Below are 21,008 nucleotides of genomic sequence, written 5' to 3'. Positions count from 1 at the left end.
ATCTTACTTCAAAGACTGTTTTTAGTTAAAAACTATGAGCAGTAAAGCATGAGAAGATTTAAACAGCCAGACGACAAAACTATTCTTCTAAACATAACTGAATTTTAATGATGTCCTGGCCAGACAGTGACACTGTGTTTTTAGGAACTATATTAATATACATTTATAATGTACTGTGCCGTGAGCTGTAAGAAGTTGAGAACGCTCGTGTGGATTTACGCCACTCTAAGAGTGGACTGGCTCTTTACAGACCACCTCTCACTTGATAGTTTTGTTCTTCAAAGGCAAGGTGAAGGACAGAGGATTCAAGAAACTTAATTTTGAGGCAAATTTAAAATGTTTTTTCAAAAAGATTACTAAAAAGTTATTTTTCATTTACCTCTAAGAATATTACCAATGGAAAAAAAATGGCTAAGCATTTATAATACAAGTGGTTTCTATTACCTCAACTAGAACATCTCAGCAAGTTCCACTAAAACTTGCTTAAACATAAGGGAGAACTTAGCAACAGAAAAAATAAACATCTTTTAGATAAATTTGCTTTTTCCTGCTGAAAATATCTCTAAATGGGGCACTTCATCTTTAACATTCTAAATAATGCCAAACAAAATCCTAGCATAAAGGTTTTACTTTTAACCTCACACTTTAATTTTATCTTCATAAGAATCCTGCATTGCGTGGGTCAAGTATTGATGCCCACTCTGTATCTGGGGAAACACAAACAAAAAGAACAGGAAAACTGGCACAAAAACAGAAATACAGACCAATGCGACAACACAGAAAGCCCAGAAATAAACCCCTGCACCTATGCTACCGCCAAGTTGCTTCAGTCGTGTCCGACTCTGTGCGACCCCAGACACAGCAGCCCACCAGGCTCCCCCATCCCTGGGATTCTCTAGGCAAGAACACTGGAGTAGGTTGCCATTTCCTTCTCCAATGCATGACAGTGAAAAGTGAAAGTGAAATCGCTCAGTTGTGTCCGACTCTTAGCGACCCCATGGACTGCAGCCTAGCAGGCTCCTGCGTCCATGGGACTTCCCAGGCAGAGTACTGGAGTGGGGTGCCATTGCCTTCTCCATACACCTATGGGTACCTTATTTTTGACAAAGGAGGTAAGAATATACAATGGCACAAAGACAGCGGCTTCAATAAATGGTGCTGGGAAAACTGGACAGCTACATGTAAAAGAATGAAACTATAACACTTCCTAACACCATACACAAAGATAAACTCAAAATGGATTAAAGACCTAAATATAAGACCAGAAACTCTAAAACTCTTAGAGGAAAACAGGCAGAACACTCCATGACATAAATCAAAGCAAGATCCTCTATGACCCACCTCCTAGAGTAACAGAAATAGAAACAAAAGTAAACAAGTTGGACCTGATTAAACTTAAAAGCTTTTGCACAGCAAAGGAAACGGTAAGCAAGGAGAAAAGACAACCCTCAGAAGGAGAGAAAATAATAGCAAATGAAACAACTGACAAAGGATTAATGTCCAAAATATACAAGCAGCTCACACAACTCAATATCAGAAAACAAAAAACCCAATCAAAAAGTGGGGAAAAGACCTAAACAGACATTTCTCCAAAGAAGACATAGAGATGGCTGACAAACACATGAACAGGTGCTCAACATCGCTCATTATTAGAGAAATGCAAGTCAAAACTGCAGTGAGGTATCACCTCACACTGGTCAGAAAGGTCCTTATCAAAAAGTCTACAAACAATACATGCTGGAAAGGGTGTGGAGGAAAGGGAACACCCTTGCACTGCTGGTGGGAATGTAAACTGATACAGCCACTGTGGAAGACGGTATGGGGATTCCTTAAAAAACTAGGAATAAAACCACCACATGACCCGGCAATCCCACTCCTAGGCATGTACCCTGAGGAAAGCAAAACTGAAAGAGACACATGTGTCCCATCGTTCACTGCAGCACTGTTTACAACAGCTAGAACATGGAAGCAACCTAGATGTCCATCAACAGATGAATGGATAAAGAAGTTGTGGTACATATACACAACGGAATATTACTCAGTCATAAAATAGGAACACATTTGAGCCAGTTCTAATGAAGTTGATGAACCTAGAACCTAATATACAGAGTGAAGTGAGTGAGAAAGAGAAAGAGAAATTTTGTATTCTAACACATATATACAGAATCTTGGAATATAGTATTGAAGAATTTATTTACAGGGCAGCAGTGAAGAAATAGACATAGAGAACAGACTTATGAACATGAGAGAGGGGAGGACAGGCTGAGATGTATGGAGAGAGCACATGGAAACTTCCATTGCCATATGTAAAACAGACGGGCAACGGGAATTTGCTGTATGGCTCAGGAAACTCAAACAGGGGCTCTGCATCACCTAGAGGGGTGGGATGGGGCGAGAGACGAGAGAGAGGTTCAAGAGGGAGGGGAGGTATGTGTACCTATGGCTGATTCATGTGTAGGTTTGACAGAAAACAACAAAATTCTGTAAAGCAATTATCCTTCAATAAATAAATTTTTTAAAAAAAAGAACAGTTTACTTACTGGACAAATAGCTAATTAGTAACAACTCCAGCTATAAAGCCAGATGCCCTGATTCCTATTCTACAGAATAGTATTCAGATTATATGCATATAGAAAAGACCTTTCTTTACAATTATCAAGTTTTTACTACTTACTTGTAACATAAATTCCATACTGATCCTATTTTCAATCAGTCTCATCACGAGGTGAGCTTTGCACTGGAACATAGTGTAGTACTCCCAGGACAGCGTGTGCGGGTGCTTTATGGAGAAGTGTGGGTGGGGCGCTGGGCTGAGGAGACAGGTTTTGTAACAAATCTGAATGAAATAAATAATACATTTCATGGCTACATCAAGACACTAAGTCAAAAACTTCATGGGAATACCTGAGAAATTTACTTAGTATGAGACCAATGAAGACTAGGAAACATCTAAAAATAAACTTAACTATAAATAAATTAGAAAGTTTTATGAAAGGACATAAGTGAAAATTTGAATAAATGGAAACATCCTAGTGTAAATAATTCAATGCTCTCCAAATTCATTCCTACAGTCAATGCAAATCCAATCAATATCCCCAGGTTAAAGCATACACAAAGAACCACTCAAGATGGGCCACATATCTAAAACAAAAACAATGATAAAAGTACTAAAAAAAATTAAGGAAAAATTTTTCTTTTCATAATCTTGCGATGGGAAAAATCTTCATAAGGAAAAATATAAAATCCAGAGGACTTAAAGACCAGATTGACCATGTAAAAATGAAAAATTCTAACATGATGAAAGAGATTATCAGTAAACGAAAGGCACAGTCAGCAGAAAGACTTATGACATACATGAAAATCTGAAGTGTTTACACTTTTTTACTATTTCAAATACTGCTACAGTGACTAACTTTTAATACATATGGAAGTACTTCTCTATGGCAAATATCTAGAAGAATAATTTCTATATGATAAAAGAAATTGAACCCATTTTAGAATTTCGATTGGTACCAACAAATTACCCTTCAAAATTAGTGTTACCAAGTTATTGTCTCACAATCAATATGTAAGAATAGTCATTTAAAGTGAAAGAAGTGAAGTGAAGTCGCTCAGTCGTGTCCGACTCTTTGCGACCCCATGGACTGTAGCCCACTAGGCTCTTCCGTCCATGGGATCCTCCAGGCAAGAACACTGGAGGGGTTGCCATTTCCTTCTCCAGAGGATCTTCCCAACCCAGGGATCAAACCCGGGTCTCCCGCGTTGCAGGCAGACGCTTTATCATCTGAGCCACCAGGGAGTCATTACACTTCCTTAAAAAATACAGCATATTGAAATTTTAAATATTTGTTAAATTGATATTTGAAAAATTACCTTTAAACTTATTACTTCTGAGCTTATGCATAGCACTATGAAAAGGGTTACATAAACTCCAAGGTATAATGGAATAGTACATACAGCATGCAAACAGAACAAAGTAAATTCATGTATGGCTTCCCAGGTGGCTCAGTGGTAGAAAATCCACCTGCCAATGCAGGAAAAGTGGGTTCAATCCCTGGTCCAGAAGATCCACTGGAGAAGGAAATGGCAACCCACTCCAGGATTCTTGCCTTGGAGAACCCCATGGAGCCTGGTGTGTAGCACACAGGACCGCAAAGAGTCGGACACAACTACCCCACTGAGCAACAACAACAAAGCTCGTGTACAGCTGCGGACTGCTCGCCAGGATACAGACACAACTGACTTCTTAAAAAGAGGAGCGTACAGTAACACGCATACTTAAAGTGTATTTCGTGACTGCCATATACACACAAAAGCCAAAAAAAAAAGAGGTCTGGAAGACAATATACCAAATTTATAATCATGGTTATCTCCAAGGAGAGGAAGTGGTAGGAGTGAGACGTGGTAAAAGAGGGCTAAACAAGATCTTTTCCTTTTTATTCCACAAGCTTCTAAATTGTACTGTTTTGCATCTCCTCAAAGAACATGCATTCATCTGCTATTTTTACACATAAATTTTGAAAATCAAACATACAGACAGAACTAAATAAACAGGCAAAACAACGTAAAAACATTCAGTGTAAATAATACTTGCACACAATGGGAAGGCTCTAATTACAGCCAGGAAACTGCCAGATAGCAGGCGGTCAAGAGAACAAAGTGAAAGGAACTAATATTTGGATGAGTGCATACTATGTTTAAAGCTTTATCTCAAGTAACCCTTATGATTAAGGCAGATCATCACTGTTTGACACATTAAAATACACACACACTTAGAAAGGCTATATAATTTTTTTAGCTCACAAAAATCAGTAACTATAAAAATCCAAGTTTGTCTAACTCCAAACTCCTATGCCTTCCCACTGACTTAATCTTGTCTCCGTGACCATGCTTCAACGAAAGAGAAGACTCCTGGAGAACAAATTCCAGTCGCTTAGCCTTTGTTGTACTTTTAGACACTTGGGTAGCCTCATCAATCCTACAGACCACAAGAGAAAAACTGCTTGTAAACGCACAGAAAATATACAAGTTTACAAAGGAAACCAACTATAATGAGAAACAGCTATCAAAATATTTTTTAAAACTATGACATCACCAATATATGTGCTAGTTTACTAACGCATCAAATAGCAAGATCTAGGAAGTGACTTAGCAGCAGCAGTGGCCTACTGTTGCAATTTTAACGTATTGAGAGTAAAACATATCTCAAGATATCTGCTAACAATTAAAATGTGATAGGATGACATTCATGATTTCTACATTGGCAAAGTCACAGCACTGTTATCTACATTTATAATTAAAGGAAACATAAAATTCCAGTTAATAGTAAAAATACAGAAAAAATTTCCCATCCAATTCAGTTCATATTCTGTTAGTGAACTCATGGATCCTAGGACAAAGAAGAATTCCTGCTAGCACCATTATGTCGCTATAAATGGCTATTTCCTTTACAGTGACTTAAGAAACAGAAACAAGAGAAGGAAATAAAAGGGAAGAGTAAATAAATGTCTAGATAGTTGGCCATTTAGATAAACAGGTATAGGCAGGCTGTGTTGATGATGAAACCACCTACTTAGACTTAAAAAATTAATCAGTGATACATAAGCAAAATGCTTGTTCCAATATTTTTAAATTTCTATGAGAACAGTATCATATATTAATATTAGCATTAGGAAATTAACATGAAAAAAAAAGCACGGTCTTTTTAAAATTCTTTTTTTAATGTAAAGGTTTTTTTAAATGTTTAAATCCATCTACAGCCATCTCATGCAACAGTAATGAAAGGAGTAATGAGAATATTACTGGTATCTGTGGTCTCAGGATAGACTACTTCTGTGGCCTGTATGGGCCTCATTTTGCACAAAAGTGATTCTAAGACTAATCTCATAAAGCAAGGTTTGTAATATCATCTCTGAACAATAAACATACTTATCCTTCTCTTTTCCTCCACCAAATATAGGATGTAATAAAACTCCACCAGTTTTTAGTTCATACGCCACTATTTTGTCCAGCTCCTAAGGATGTAAAAACAGAGGCCAATGAAAATTATTTTCCATATTAAACTTTAGACCTAAACTGTGATTTCTAATTTCCTGGAATCAGAACGTAAATTTCCGAAAGTAAATGAAATGTATCTGGAGAGTAGTTGTGTTCTCATAAACGAAGCAGACTGCACAGCTGGCTGAGACGGAGCCACATAGCCATGTCTCCTGTGGGACCGCAGGGCGGCCGGCAGCCCAGTCACATTTCCTAGTGGCTCTTCCCAACCTCTCTGACCCGTTCTCCAAGTTTCTCTCTTCCTTCTCTGTATTTTGCTTCTGGTGGAGGATTTAGGCAAGTAAAAATGGATAGGGATAAAATTATATCAGGAATCTATAATTTTAAAACTCTATTTTTCTCTAATATGACACAGGTCAAAATGAAAAAAAAAAAGTTTCAGTGGAAAAGAAAGACACCATAACTGTGCTGAAAATCCACGACTGGTTCAGAGAGCACACAAGCAGGACAGAGAAGTGGCAAAAACCAGTGAAGCAGTGAAAGGCCAGGTCTGGAGCCTGGATCTACTGCTCGCTAGCTATGCAACCTTAGCCAAGCAAGTCCGCTGGGCCTCAGTTTCCTTCTCTGTAAAATGCAAATAATGACAGAGTAGTTAGGAGTTTAAGATGGTTATTACTTATAAAATGTTTGTAACAGTACCTGGAATACCATAAATGCTGTATGTCACATTTCCCCCTTGATTAACAGTTTCTGAACTCAAAAATGGACTTGTCCAGTTGTAGATACATGGATTGTTTCTTAATTCTCAGTGTTTGAGTTTTGACAATTACTTTTTCACTTACTGGAGTTCAGGTTTAGATGACCAAGGTACATAAAATGAGAAAAGAGGGAGAATAAAAAGGGCCCATCTAATGAGGGTATTAAAGGCTAAACTTTTTCCAACTGAGAAGGGAGAAGATAAGCAGGATAATTAAACACATATGAACAGAATGGGCTGGGCAAAATACAATCGATTTTTTGGTTTGGCCAAAATCTTTAAATAATGGGAAAAGATGCAGAAACAACAGAGAACTTGAATGCCCTGCAGGACTAGGCGGCGTACGGGGCGTACTCCTCCGACCCGGGTGCTGCGGGCACTGCACGTGGGTGTCTCCAGGCCCTGCCCGCGGTGTGGGCGCTGCCACTGCTTACTCTCCTGATACAAGAGGCTTGGAGAGATTAGCCCCAATCATAAAGCTTGGGAGTGAATAAAAGTGAAAGCAAACTGGCTCCAGAATCTGGGTTCTAAGTCAAAACAAATTTAGAAAGTACGGCTCCTCTGTCCAAGGAATTTTCCAGGCAAGAATACTGGACTGGGCTGCCATTCTCTACTCCAGGGGATCTTCCTGACAACCCAGGGATTGAACCTGCATCGCTTGTGTCTCCTGCACTGGCAAGAGGATTCTTTACCTCTGGCACCACCTAGGAAGCCCTTAGAAATTACATTAATGCCACAGAACTACATTAAAAATAATTACTGTGAGGAGCAGGAATATATCTAATAGCTGAATTGATGTTTAAGGAGCTTACTTATTCTCATTCTTAGCAAAAGTCTTTGGAGGCCAACAATAGCAACAGAAACTAGATAAAATAGATAAGTCTCTATAAAACGATTCTCATTTTTTTCAGAAAAAATCAGGGGCTTTCAATTAACAGTAAGTATTTTATAGTTACTAAAAATAAAGGAAAATCTGGAGAACACGAACATGTCTTATTGACTTCTATGTAGATAAATGGATCCAGCTGCTTTTACCTCTTTAATCCAGTGGCGGTATTCATTAACACCAAAAGTTTTTTTCATCCAAAGACCATAAATATAACCAGAAATTCCTTTCAATACCCATTCATCAGACCTAAGCAAAAAGCCAAATAACAATATATTATTTATTTTAATATAAATAAAATATAATAAATTTTATTATTTTAATAAGAATTCTTCCGATAAGGCCAAAGAGGGTAACAGAGCAAGCATAGCAAGTACTTCTCTGCCTGTTTAAAGAAGATAAAAGTCCTGAAACTGTTTGGTCCCCCACTCCCTCTGGCTGCCCCCCGCGTGTCTCGGGGCTCCTGCTCTGGGCTCCCTCTGGCAGAACTCCTCCCCCAGGCCCACCCACACCGCCCACTTCTGGGCAACCACAGGCACACAGCCAGGACCACACGGCTCAGCTCTGCAACGCCCACACTCCAGCACTGCCAGCCCCGCGCATAATTATAGTGGCACCCTAAGACCTGAAGTTTAATCACTTATTTCTTAGTTTCTTAAGAGGAAAGACAATGACACTGTTCATTCAGGTATATATTCATGTTTATCTATTCATTCATTCAAATATTCTGCCTACATGTTTCAGAGACTATTCTTTAGCGAAACTATGTGTCTTAGGAAATAATAAATTAAGAGGCCTTACCCTCTGTCCTTCACCCTCCAGAAAGAAAAAACAAAAAGAAATCAAGACTTATATACTATCAATATATGTTATAATCGTAGGTTATAATCTTAAGGGAATTTGTCTGTTTCTTCAAATTTACCTCAGGTTAATCAGAAAGAAAACAAAAAGTATTTTATTTCTCACATTTTTCAAGTAAATTAGTTCAAAACCAGGCACTCACAGGAACCCCTACAGCACTGTCAGCACTGTGGAGGGTCACTGCTTCACCGTAGGAACAGCTAGGGCACTGAGGCCGGCATCAGACCCTAACCGCTGTTCTCTGCACACTCAAGTCCTCGTATCCACAGTATGTATTCAATTCTTTAAGGAACTGCTACTATCAAAATTCTTACCTTATTGAAAATTACAGAACTGATTATACTGACATATTGAGGAAATGGCCAAAAATTTAGGATAAAATTTATACTCGTTTTTTTCCTTTAAACATATACAGAATAGTGTCTGTTAATTATCTGCAGTTAGAACAAAGTTCAACTTATGCTGCAGGAAAAGAAAATAAAAATAAACTTTTCTGATTCTTCTCAGGAGTTGTAAACTTTGAAATTACTCACCAAGACATTCTGGATATGAAACATCCAAAAAACTGCTGGGCCAAAGACTGAGCTAAACACCTTCTGGTCAAAGGTGTCTCATCTATAATCATAGCACTGTGCAGCAGATTCGTGCTGGAATTTCAAAGAGCAGACAGCTAATTATAACCAAGAAATAAATAACTATTCAATCAAAATAAAATAATCACACTTTTAAAATGATGGAATTCCACTAAGATATAACAGAGAAAAAACAGAATACTCTCCCCAAGAGCTTTCACATCTTTTCAAATTTTAGCTGAAATCCATATTTTAGTAACTTTTGTTTGAAGTACGGGCTGTAATGTTCCCCGCCAATTTCCATGAAAAATATGAATATTCTTTTTGGGGGCTAGGCAGTTGCAGCAGCAATCAGAAATTGATATGTTCATCAGAGACTAGTAATTTTACAAGGGGGGGTCTTCTAATTTCAAAAATCTTTTCCTAATAATACTATTAACTTTTGTCCTATAATATTTACTTTCAAATACCCTGACCCATCAGATCTTCTAACCACTCTGAAGAATGCAGGAACACTACTACTATGTCCATTTTACAGAAGAGAAAATAGATGCAGAAAAAAAAATTACCGATCCTGAGACATAAAACTTCCAAACTGTGAACTTTTCAAGGAATAAAAGAAGGGAGGGAGATAAAGTGGGTAAGAGAAAAAAGAAAATAAAGTTTTTTCCTCATTTTTTTACATACAAATTTCTGATGATATTAGTAAATTTTTATATGGTGCTAGGACAAAAACTCCACTAAATATCCATATAGTACTTTGTATATTTGTTTAAGTGCATAAGCAGAAAAGAGACTAAAACAAATACATAAAGTATTAGTAGCAGATAATTCTGGATAAAGATAATATATTGACTCTCTTGGGCTATTTTGAAATTTTCTTTATGCTTTTCTACATTTAAACATTTTGAAAACACAGAATTTCTACACAGCCATTCATAGCTAAACTGAAGGGAAAAAGTTCAAAATGCATCTTAAAAATGATCACAATAACCTTCACATCATGAACCTAATTTAGTCATTTCAAATTTGGATACAGACCTAAAAATGCTCATGGAAGCATACGCAGCCACTTCAACATAAGCTTCATCAATGAATACAGTCTTAAAACAGGAATATGGGTATCGACATGTAAGAATTTCTTCATAAAATTCAAAAACTTCATGAAGATATGATGTGGTATGTTTAAGCAATGGAAGAAGTTGAGGTAAACAAAAATGAGTAACCTAAAAACAAAAAGCAGGGAAGATCATTAAATAAGAGTTAACTTATATCTTAAATTTCCTAAATATCTCAATTATAAATGAAGCCGCATTTAAGTCCCTCCCCTCCCCTCATTTTTACAACAAATCCATGGCACTGAGATAAAACACTGGTATGAAATTAGTGACTACTATTATTATGTTTATGAAATATTCAATGCATCAGAATATTCATGATAGATTTTATGTCTATGAAATGCTTAGGTTAGATCCAATGAAAATATAACTTTGGTTACAAATTAAAAGTTTCTCCTACATATGCATACAAAACAAAAATAATCTAAACTTCTAAGACTTACTATAAACTTGCCTTTTACTCATAAATCTAACCTAGTGAATATTGCACATCACAGTACTATCTTACATAATTAAAAGCTGACCATCTTCAGCACATACAAAGAACAATATGAAAGCTGCAGGGAAGGCTTACTGGTAGTGAGGAGATAAGAAATGCCAGCAATAGAAATAATAATTCAGACTTTCTTCCACTATATCCCACTTTGGACACAAACACTCATATATCACCTACTGCTTCACTGCCCCTTGTTATGACTTTGTGCCATAAGAGTAACGTCAAAGGCGACATCATCACTCTGACCAGCAGGCTTCCCAGGTGGCGCGGGGGTAAAGAAGGCCTGCCAGCGCAGGAGACGGGGGTTTGCTCCCTGGATCAGAAAGACCCCCTGGAGGAGGGCACGGCAACCCACTCCAGGATTCTCGCCAAGGGACTCCCATGGACAGAGGAGCCTGGTGGGCTACAGACCATGGGGTCGCAAACAACTGGACAAGACTGAGCAACTGAGCATGTAGGCACTCTGACCAAAATGCTCCAGAAAGGCTTTATGAAGAAGACTAGATCTCAGCTAATCTTTTTGAACTGGACAAAAGTTTGACAGGTATGGACAGAAAAAGAGGACATTGCAAATGGAGTCAAAGACAGGACAAAATATGGTTTGGTTGAAAAAAACATAAGTAAACTATGTTGAACAAACATAAATAGAAAAGAAATGAGGAAAAAGCTAGAAAGGACTATTAGGGTCAAATTCTAGATGCTCTTGAAAGCCATGCTAAAGAGATCTGATGACTGCAGGATGTGGAGGCAAGGAAAGCTTCTAACATACAATAAAAAACTACTCTTCTAGCAACATTATGAAAGAACAGACTAGAGACGACCGTTAAGTGAAGGACGAGCGTGTGTGGATTACTAGTGTCAGGGCCCAAACTGCACTGTGACGAGCACTCTTACTGGTGCACAAACAAAAGAGAAAACACTATTCATCAAAAAAGACTCGCTTTTAAACAAAGCTACAGGATAGCAAATCTACTAATACAAGAGAAACTTTATTTAAGAGGGAAAGACTAAGTCACTGGCTTTAAGTATTCAAGAAAAATATTTCTTGACTGACATTTATGTTTTTCCCATCCAGTGGTTCAGTGGGAAATGAAAAATTCTTCCAAAATATGAACCAGGTACTAATCCAATTTTGATTTTAAAGTTGATCATTTACCAAAAATGGTAAAATTCACTGCATCTTAGCAGTGAATACTTTTAAGAGTCATTGTTAAGACACCAAAAGCAAACCATTCATAAAATATCTTGAATATTTTCCATAAGTGATTTTATAAACCTTGTGAACTAAGGGATTCATTCAAATGTTACTTTAAACCTACACGGAGACTACGAGGGTCAATAACCAACGAATCACTTTATACCCAACAGAAACGTGATGTTTAAGGAGGCCTAACAGCACAACAGGGCTTATCAACTGGTCCCTGATTTAGGATCAGACATGTGGAGGGAACTGCAGGAAACCTCAGTGAGCTCACTGACCCAGGCTCCAATCCTGCCTGCCTTAACCTTTCTCTTCCCTCTACATTTGCTGAAGTTAGAATAAATCTTGCTTTTTAATTCTGAAACTGCAATATTTCAGGTTCTGGAGAGGGAACTAGAACATTCATAAACTCAAAGAAGTTCCATAAAAAATCAGTTATAGAAATAAACCAATATTAACCAAGTAACTAACCAAGTTACTTGAAGCTCTTTTGGAACACTAAGCCCTCTGATGAAAAAAATACGAAAATTTATGAAGAGTTTATTGTCATTACACATTTCAGATTAAAAAACCTTTCTCTCTAGTGAGAGCTGTCGTAGCTGAAAAAAGAATTAAGAAAAACTTGGTATTTTATTCATGTTCCCCTGATCAGGCTTGAAAGAGTAGGAGAGAAGGGAGCAAGAAGCCCCAGTTTACCTCATGCATATATGGATCTACGAGGATTTCAAAAGGTCCAATGGCCAAGGAGATGTTTGATGCAGATGTTGGAATGGTAAGCATGTAATGGAAGGTCTTTTTCCTCATGTCATGGGTATACACAGTCTCCACCAAATCTCCATTGGAAACCGCCACCATGGCGGCATCCACTGTAAACTCTAACTTCCACGTACATAATTCAGAGTATGAATCAACACATGGGAACCAAAATCTAGAACAAAGATCAACAGTACAGAAAATGTTGAAAATGTAACCTACATTGTTCCTCCCACACAGAAGTTATTTTAACATTTACAGAATGCATACAAAATTTTTTTTTTAGATCTCTGCACACTAATGCTTTCTACTGAGCAACCTAAAAGAATGTGATTTAAGATACAGCCCTGTCTCCAAACATTACTTGGCAATATTAATAAAATACATCATGTGGTACCTCCAGTTTAAACCCCAAAAAGAAGTAACTAAGTCTGAGTTTCTGATTTTTTAATTAAAAATAATTTTACTTATATATTCAGTTTTTATGTAGCATTCATTTTTGGGAACGAAAAATGCTTACAATCAAGTTTTAAAAAATACAATATTCAGAATCCATTCCATACATCAGGAAACTGCTTCTCTGGAATATGTGATGCACTGTATAAATTTAAACAGCACTGATAAAGCCAGACATTAAATTTCTAGTCAATGTTCTACTCAGATCAGGTTTTACTGTGTACCAGGGTCTGAACTTGTTACTGAAATAAAAAGGATAAGACAATATCCCTGGCTTGGAGGAGTTAACAGTCTGAGGAAAAAACAGAATATTTCAATAGCGTGGTTAACTACTGAGCTCCGAGAATGCACTACAGTTGGGTGGAACAATGCAGGCGCGTCTCACTCCACAGTTGCACAAGAAAGGCGGGTATGCAGAGCACATACGTGTGCTTCCACTACTGAAGTTCAAAACCAGGTGCAACTAGTCTACGGCATTTTGGAGCTCAGGATGGAGGTTATTTCTCAGGCCATCAGGAGAAGCAGTGAGTGGAAGTGGGTAGGCGTGGGGACTGCAGTGCTAATAACGCTACCGTTCTTCTTCTCGGTGTGAGTGTGAATTACAGGAATCTGTTCAGTCTGAAAAGGTACCAAGCTTTCTATTTACAATTCGTTAATTTTCTGTATGTTGTTTTACTTCAATACAAAAGTTTAAAGAATAAAAGAACTGAGATGACTTTAGAAGAGCAGACTTGAAGAGGAGCGGAGGGAGGACAGGGCTGAGGAAGAGCCATCAAAGGGGCAAGATCCAGCAGGGGAAAGCGGCTGCGGCCCGGGTTCACACTTCTCATCCGACATGGAATACCTGTACTGCATACACACACGTACAGAGAAAAATACAACTGAAAACATGCAATCAACTGTGATACATAAGAATGGGTAATCTACCTTGTGGAATTTTGATACCCACAAGAGAACACATGAGCACCTCTCTCTGCCATGCTTCCCTCTACACTGGGTACCACAAAATGCAGACCTCCTTTTGGCTGATCCAAAGAAAAATTGATGTGTATCTTTAGGACCTTTAACTCTGCAACAAATAAATACATACACAGACATATAAATATATATTAGGTAACAGCAGTCGACATAAGGGTAAAGACTTACACTGAACAGAAAGTGGGAATCAAAGCTTGAGTTTTACCTAAAAACACCACACTGTCTAACCCCATGCAGGCTGCTACCATCTCTGCCTGCAGGAGCTCAGCAACCTGCTTCTCCTGGTGTCCTTAGAGCAAGCGTGAAGTCGCTCAGGCCTGTCCGACTCTGTGCAGCCCCAGGGACTACAGTCCACGGAATTCTCCAGGCCAGAATCCTGGAGTGGGTAGCCATTCCCTTCTCCAGGGGATCTTCCCAACCCAGGGACTGAACCCAGGTCTCCCGCATTGCAGGCGGGTTCTTCACCAGCTGAGCCCCCAGGGATTGGTGTCCTTATCTCCACTCAATTCTACTCACTGCTAGCTGTGGGCTCTCAAAACACAGATCACACCATATTCTCCTCTCCACATTTCTGGCAGTGCTATACTGCCAAAAAAAAAAGTTCAAAACGACCACCTAGGACACTGACGGCCTTCCAGACCCCATTCAAAACTTACTTTTCAAGTCTGTTCACTTACTAGGCTCCCACATATCTGCTAATCCTGCTTGTGACTCTTGAGGAGTGGGAGCAGGGAGTGGGGTAGGTGGGAAGGATCACCCAAGAACTGACATTACGCAGCGTTGTTCATTATGCTTCGTTTCTAAGCAATAAATCTGCACTGCGTTCCCAAGGCTGCTTCCTAGGTGGCTTAGTGGTGAAGAATCCGCCTGCCAGTGCAGGAGACACAGAAGACTCGGGTTCAGTCCTTGGGTCGGGAAGATCCCCTGGAGGAGGAAACAGGCAACTCACTCCAGTACTCTTGTCTGGAAAATCCCAGACAGGGGAGCCTGGTGGGCTTCCGTCCATGGGTTGTAAAGAGTCGGACACGACTGAACACACACACACACACATATCCATCATTCACAAGATTAAAAAAAAATGTTTCTTTTCATTTCCCCCAACATGACAACAATATGGACTTTTTCCAACCCCTGAATATACAATGATGACCTTCCATGCCTTTCCCCTAAATTAGGCCATATCTCTAAAAAATAAACTCCTCCCCCCACTACACACACACAAACTATCCCAAAAAGGCAAAAACAAAGTACTTTACTTCCTTATTTTAATTTTATACAGCAAAATAAAGGTAGGCAGAGATGTATAATAATTAAAATAGCTGTAACTTTATACAGGAAAAGAAAGAATTAGAAATAATACAAGTGTGCAGAGTGGGTGTTAGAAACCCCAGGTTCTAGCCTTGGCTCCTCTCCTCATCAGTCACATTCAGCAGGTCACTTACTGTCTTTAGACTTCAGATTGCTTTTCTGCGAAAGGAAGAAACTGCATAAGATGATTTTCTAGGATCCTTCCTTTTACAAAACTCTGTAATTCTAAACTGACTTAATATCATATGAGTTCTGAAATCTTGACAAAGTATTCCATCCATTTGTTTTTTAAAATAACTTTCACTTTAAAAACTACATTGAAATGAGCTGCTTTTTGTTGATTGCTGTTTTCCTATTAGCCAGTTATCTTTAAGGAAAAAACCTTCAACTCCTGTGAATCTCAGCTGATTATAATTTAAATACCATAAACTTTCATGAAAAGCTTTTAGTTACTGAAACCAACATAATTTAACTGTACAGTCAATATGTTCTTGATATTTTACCATCGACGTGTTTCCACAACTCTGACGGAACCTTAATGCACAGCTCCCCATTCCCTGCGTCAGGATCCACAGCACTAACCGCAGCCGCATAAGCATTGGAAAAGTAATTGAGATTTCTCCTGGGGAGAGGGGAAAGAAGAGAGAAAGCCAGGCTTAACAATAAGACACGTATTTCACCAAATGTTTTCTTAAATACTTGGCACCACTTGTTTGTAAGCATTATATCATCTTACATAAATCACAGGAATGCTTTTTAGCCAAGTTAACTGTAGATTTATTGCCCAAGACAAAAACTTGTCTAAGAAGGCCAAACCAGTCAAACCTAAAGGAATTCAACCCTGAATATTCACTGAAAGGACTGATGCTAACGCTCCAACACTTTGGCCACCTGATGCAAAGAGGTGACTCACTGGAAAAGACTCTGGTGCTGAGAAAGACTGAGGAGGAGAAGGGGATGAGAGAGGAAGAGATGGTTGGATGGCATCACTGACTCGATGGTCATGAGTTTGAGTAAGCTCCGGGAGTTGGTGATGGACAGGGAGGCCTGGATGCTGCTGTCCATGGGGTCGCAAAGAGTCGGACACGACTGAGTGAACAACAAGCGCGGTGGCATATGTGTCTACTAACAGTCTATCCACCAATGCTGGGTGCTTATTATGACTATCACATCCTTCATTAATTTTAGAATACCAAAGCCACTACAATTTCCTGATACAAATGTAAAGAATACAGGTAGAACTGAAAAAATAATTATTACTATCTGGCAAAAATTTGAATGGATTCAACAAGCTTTATAATCTGACAGAAATTCAAGATGTTTAAAATGAGTCAAGATTAATTCCTCAAAATATAACACTGCTCCTCCTCACTCCAGAGTACATGACAACATAACCTCAATGAAGGAGGGGAGCATTTGTGTGGTTCACCGTTACATCCTCTAAATGCCAGGGGACTTTCAATAGGTAGGCTTAGTAGCTCAGCCGTGTCCCACTCTCTGTGGGGACAGCCCACCAGGCTCCTCTGTCCATGGGGATTCTCCAGACTGGAATACCTCGAGAGGCTGCCAGGCCCTCCTCCAGGGGATTCTCCAGACTGGAATAGCTCGAGGAGGCTGCCATGCCCTCCTCCAGGGGGTTCTCCAGGCTGGAATACCTCGAGAGGCTGCCAGGCCCTCCTCCAGGGGGTTCTCCAGGCTGGAATAGCTCGGGGGGCTGCCATGCCCTCCTCCAGGGGGTTCTCCAGGCTGGAATAGCTCGGGGGGCTGCCATGCCCTCCTCCAGGGGGTCCTCCCGGCCCAGGGGTCACGCCCACACCTCCTGCACTGCAGGGTCTTTCCCGCTGAGCACCTGTTCAGTGGGCACTTGGCCTTATCTCCCACTGGATGAAAGCCATAAACAGAAGACTTATGGAAGTATGAAAACACTGTTCTCATCTGATTTTCTATCTTTTCCATAAAGTAACTCATATACATATACATTCATACACACACAGATCACATTTCCTCACTGCAACCAGCGAAAGTAACACACAGGAAATGGAACAAAGAAAGAGGGCAAGGAACGGCGAGAGCAAGAAAGGAAGATCAGACGCGATTCTGTGAGACACGCTGCTGTGACCTGCACGCCAGTCGTCATGCCCTGAGATGAAGCCACCAAGGACAGTCGGTGACATCTCACCAACTGAACACATCTTTAACCTGTGAGAAGACAAGTTTCATGTCCTCTACAGAATGACTGTAGGGAAAATAAACCAGGACGAGCCATTAAAGAAAACATTACACACCCTCAACATGACAGAGGCCATTCCTCCCCCACCTGCAGCTCTACACTAACCAGGAAGGATGTAACACCAACCACGGCTTTAAAAACTACAAAATACAAGGTTCTGAAAGCAGTTAAGCCAATTTCTTGGTACTTTTAACACTGCCTTTCTGTTAGATAAATGTGTGAAATAAATGGCATAAAAACTCCAGGACCACAATAAAAAAGAAATATATGTTTTTTGACATACCGTCTTTCTCTTTTAATTATCACGCAGTAAAAGTAACTTTCTCCCTTTGGTATGTAGCGCTGTGAATGTCAGTGTGTGTAGCCGCTACCACGAGTGGGATACGGGACAGCTCCGCCATCCCCGAGCCCCTTGTGCCAAACACATGGAATCATAAGGATGCATTTTTGAGGCTGGCTTTTATCTCACTCAGTATGTCTTTGAAATTCATCTAAGGTGTACATGTACCGGCAGTCTGTCCCTTATTATAATGAACAGTATTCCACCGTACAGACTGTACCACAGATTGTTTATTGTTTATTTACTCCTCCACTGAGAGACAGCTGGGTTCTTTCCAGTTTTTGGCTATTAGGAATAAAGCTGCTACAAACAACCGTGTATCAGTTTTTATGTGAATTTAATTTTCATTTCTGCAGTACCAACAGCCAAGTGTGGGACTGCTGAGTCATATGGCAACTATAAGCTCAGCTTTATAAGAGTCTGCTAAGCTGTTTTCCTGTGAGTATGGTTTCAGTGTGTCTGCCCCCTGATGCCCTCTTGCAACACCTACCGTCTTACTTGGGTTTCTGTTACCTTGGGCGTGGGTCAATCTAATCACACTAGGACCACAGCCTTGTCTAACTCAATGAAACTAAGCCATGCCCGTGGGGCAACCCGAGATGGGCGGGTCATGGTGGAGAAATCTGACAGAATGTGGTCCACTGGAGAAGGGAATGGCAAACCACTTCAGTACTCTTGCCTTGAGAACCCCATGAACAGTATGAAAAGGCAAAATGATAGGATACTGAAAGAGGAACTCCCCAGGTCAGTAGGTACCCAATATGCTACTGGAGATCAGTGGAGAAATAACTCCAGAAAGAATGAAGCGATGGAGCCAAAGCAAAAAGAATATCCAGCTGTGGATGTGACTGGTGATAGAAGCAAGGTCCGATGCTGTAAAGAGCAATATTGCATAGGAACCTGGAATGACAGGTCCATGAATCAAGGCAAACTGGAAGTGGTCAAACAAGAGATGGCAAGAGTGAATGTCGACATTCTAGGAATCAGCTAACTCAAATGGACTGGAATGGGTGAATTTAACTCAGATGACCATTATATCTACTACTGTGGGCAGGAATCCCTTAGAAGAAATGGAGTAGCCATCATGGTCAACAAAAGAGTCCGAAATGCAGTACTTGGATGCAATCTCAAAAACGACAGAATGATCTCTGTTCGTTTCCAAGGCAAACCATTCAATATCACAGTAATCCAAGTCTATGCCCCAACCAGTAACGCTGAAGAAGCGGAAGTTGAACGGTTCTATGAAGACCTACAAGACCTTTTAGAACTAACACCCAAAAAAGATATCCTTTTCATTATAGGGGACTGGAATGCAAAAGTAGGAAGTCAAGAAACACCTGGAGTAACAGGCAAATTTGGCCTTGGAATACGGAATGAAGCAGGCAAAGACTAATAGAGTTTTGCCAAGAAAATGCGCTGGTCATAGCAAACACCCTCTTCCAACAACACAAGAGAAGACTCTATACATGGACATCACCAGATGGTCAACACCAAAATCAGATTGATTATATTCTTTGCAGCCAAAGATGGAAAAGCTCTATACAGTCAGCAAAAACAAGACCAGGAGCTGACTGTGGCTCAGACCATGAACTCCTTATTGCCAAATTCAGACTTAAATTGAAGAAAGTAGGGAAAACCACTAGACCATTCAGGTATGACCTAAATCAAATCCCTTATGATTATACAGTGGAAGTGAGAAATAGATATAAGGGCCTAGATCTGATAGATAGAGAGCCTGATGAGCTATGGAATGAGGTTCATGACATTGTATAGGAGACAGGGATCAAGACCATCCCCATGGAAAAGAAATGCAAAAAGGCAAAATGCCTATCTGAGGAGGAATTACAAATAGCTGTGAAAAGAACAGAAGTGAAAAGCAAAGGAAAAAAGGAAAGATATAAGCATCTGAATGCAGAGTTCCAAAGAACAGCAAGGAGAGATAAGAAAGCCTTCCTCAGCGGTCACGCAAAGAAATAGAGGAAAACAACAGACTAGGAAAGACGAGAGATCTCTTCAAGAAAATCAGAGATACCAAGGGAACATTTCATGCAAGGATGGGCTCAATAAAGGACAAAAATAGTATGGACCTAACAGAAGCAGAAGATATTAAGAAGAGGTGGCAAGAATACATGGAAGAACTGTACAAAAAAGATCTTCACGACCAAGATAATCACGATAGTGTGATCACTCACCTAGAGCCAGACATCCTGGAATGTGAAGTCAAGTGGGCCTTAGAAAGCATCACTACGAACAAAGCTAGTGGAGGTGATAGAATTCCAGTTGAGCTATTCCGAATCCTGAAAGATGATGCTGTGAAAGTGCTGCACTCAATATGCCAGCAAATTTGGAAAACTCAGCAGTGGCCCCAGGACAAGAAAAGGTCAATTTTCATTCTAATCCCAAAGAAAGGCAATGCTAAAGAATGCTCAAACTACCACACAATTGCACTCATCTCACACGCTATTAAAGTGTTGCTTAAAATTCTCCAAGCCAGGCTTCAGCAATATGTGAACCGTGAACTTCCTGATGTTCAAGCTGGTTTTAGAAAAGGCAGAGGAACCAGGGATCAAACTGCCAACATCCGCTGGATTGTGGAAAAAGCAAGAGAGTTCCAGAAAAACATCTATTTCTGCTTTATTGACTATGCCAAAGCTTTTGACTGTGTGGATCACAATAAACTGTGGAAAACTCTGAAAGAGTTGGGAATACCAGACCACCTGATCTGCCTCTTGAGAAACCTATATGCAGGTCAGGAAGCAACAGTTAGAACTGGACATGGAACAACAGACTGATTCCAAATAGGAAAAGGAGTACGTCAAGGCTGTATATTGTCACCCTGTTTATTTAACTTCTATGCAGAGTACATCATGAGAAACGCTGGACTGGAAGAAACACAAGCTGGAATCAAGACTGCCGGGAGAAATATCAATAACCTCAGATATGCAGATGACACCACCCTTATGGCAGAAAGTGAAGAGGAACTCAAAAGCCTCTTGATGAAAGTGAAAGTGGAGAGTGAAAAAGTTGGCTTAAAGCTCAACATTCAGAAAACGAA

The 21,008-nt window shown here is 39.7% G+C and overlaps 1 protein-coding gene across 5 annotated transcripts in view; it reads right to left on the bottom strand.

Annotated features, from left to right (window-relative positions):
* Positions 1-21,008, bottom strand: part of TAF2 (TAF2 RNA polymerase II, TATA box binding protein (TBP)-associated factor, 150kDa) — an 88,366-nt gene that overhangs the window by 48,505 nt on the left and 18,853 nt on the right. For 3 of the 5 annotated variants that reach the window (XM_010846189.1, XM_010846190.1, XM_010846191.1), the window contains exons 4-11: positions 15,887-16,005; positions 14,025-14,166; positions 12,585-12,816; positions 10,115-10,299; positions 9,035-9,148; positions 7,790-7,889; positions 5,929-6,014; positions 2,675-2,810 (exon numbers count right to left, since the gene is read on the bottom strand). In XM_010846189.1, the coding sequence (XP_010844491.1) occupies positions 2,675-2,810; positions 5,929-6,014; positions 7,790-7,889; positions 9,035-9,148; positions 10,115-10,299; positions 12,585-12,816; positions 14,025-14,166; positions 15,887-16,005 (1,114 nt within the window). The remainder of the gene's footprint in view (positions 1-2,674; positions 2,811-5,928; positions 6,015-7,789; positions 7,890-9,034; positions 9,149-10,114; positions 10,300-12,584; positions 12,817-14,024; positions 14,167-15,886; positions 16,006-21,008) is intronic. The other 2 variants (XM_010846192.1, XM_010846193.1) reach the window with 1 other exon arrangement.

The sequence above is a fragment of the Bison bison genome, unplaced genomic scaffold, assembly GCF_000754665.1.
Source record: "Bison bison bison isolate TAMUID 2011002044 unplaced genomic scaffold, Bison_UMD1.0 scf7180017864233, whole genome shotgun sequence".
NCBI classification, from domain to species: domain Eukaryota; kingdom Metazoa; phylum Chordata; class Mammalia; order Artiodactyla; family Bovidae; genus Bison; species Bison bison.
Note: the sequence above shows the minus strand (reverse complement) of the source record. Positions and strands in the feature narration are given on the sequence as shown.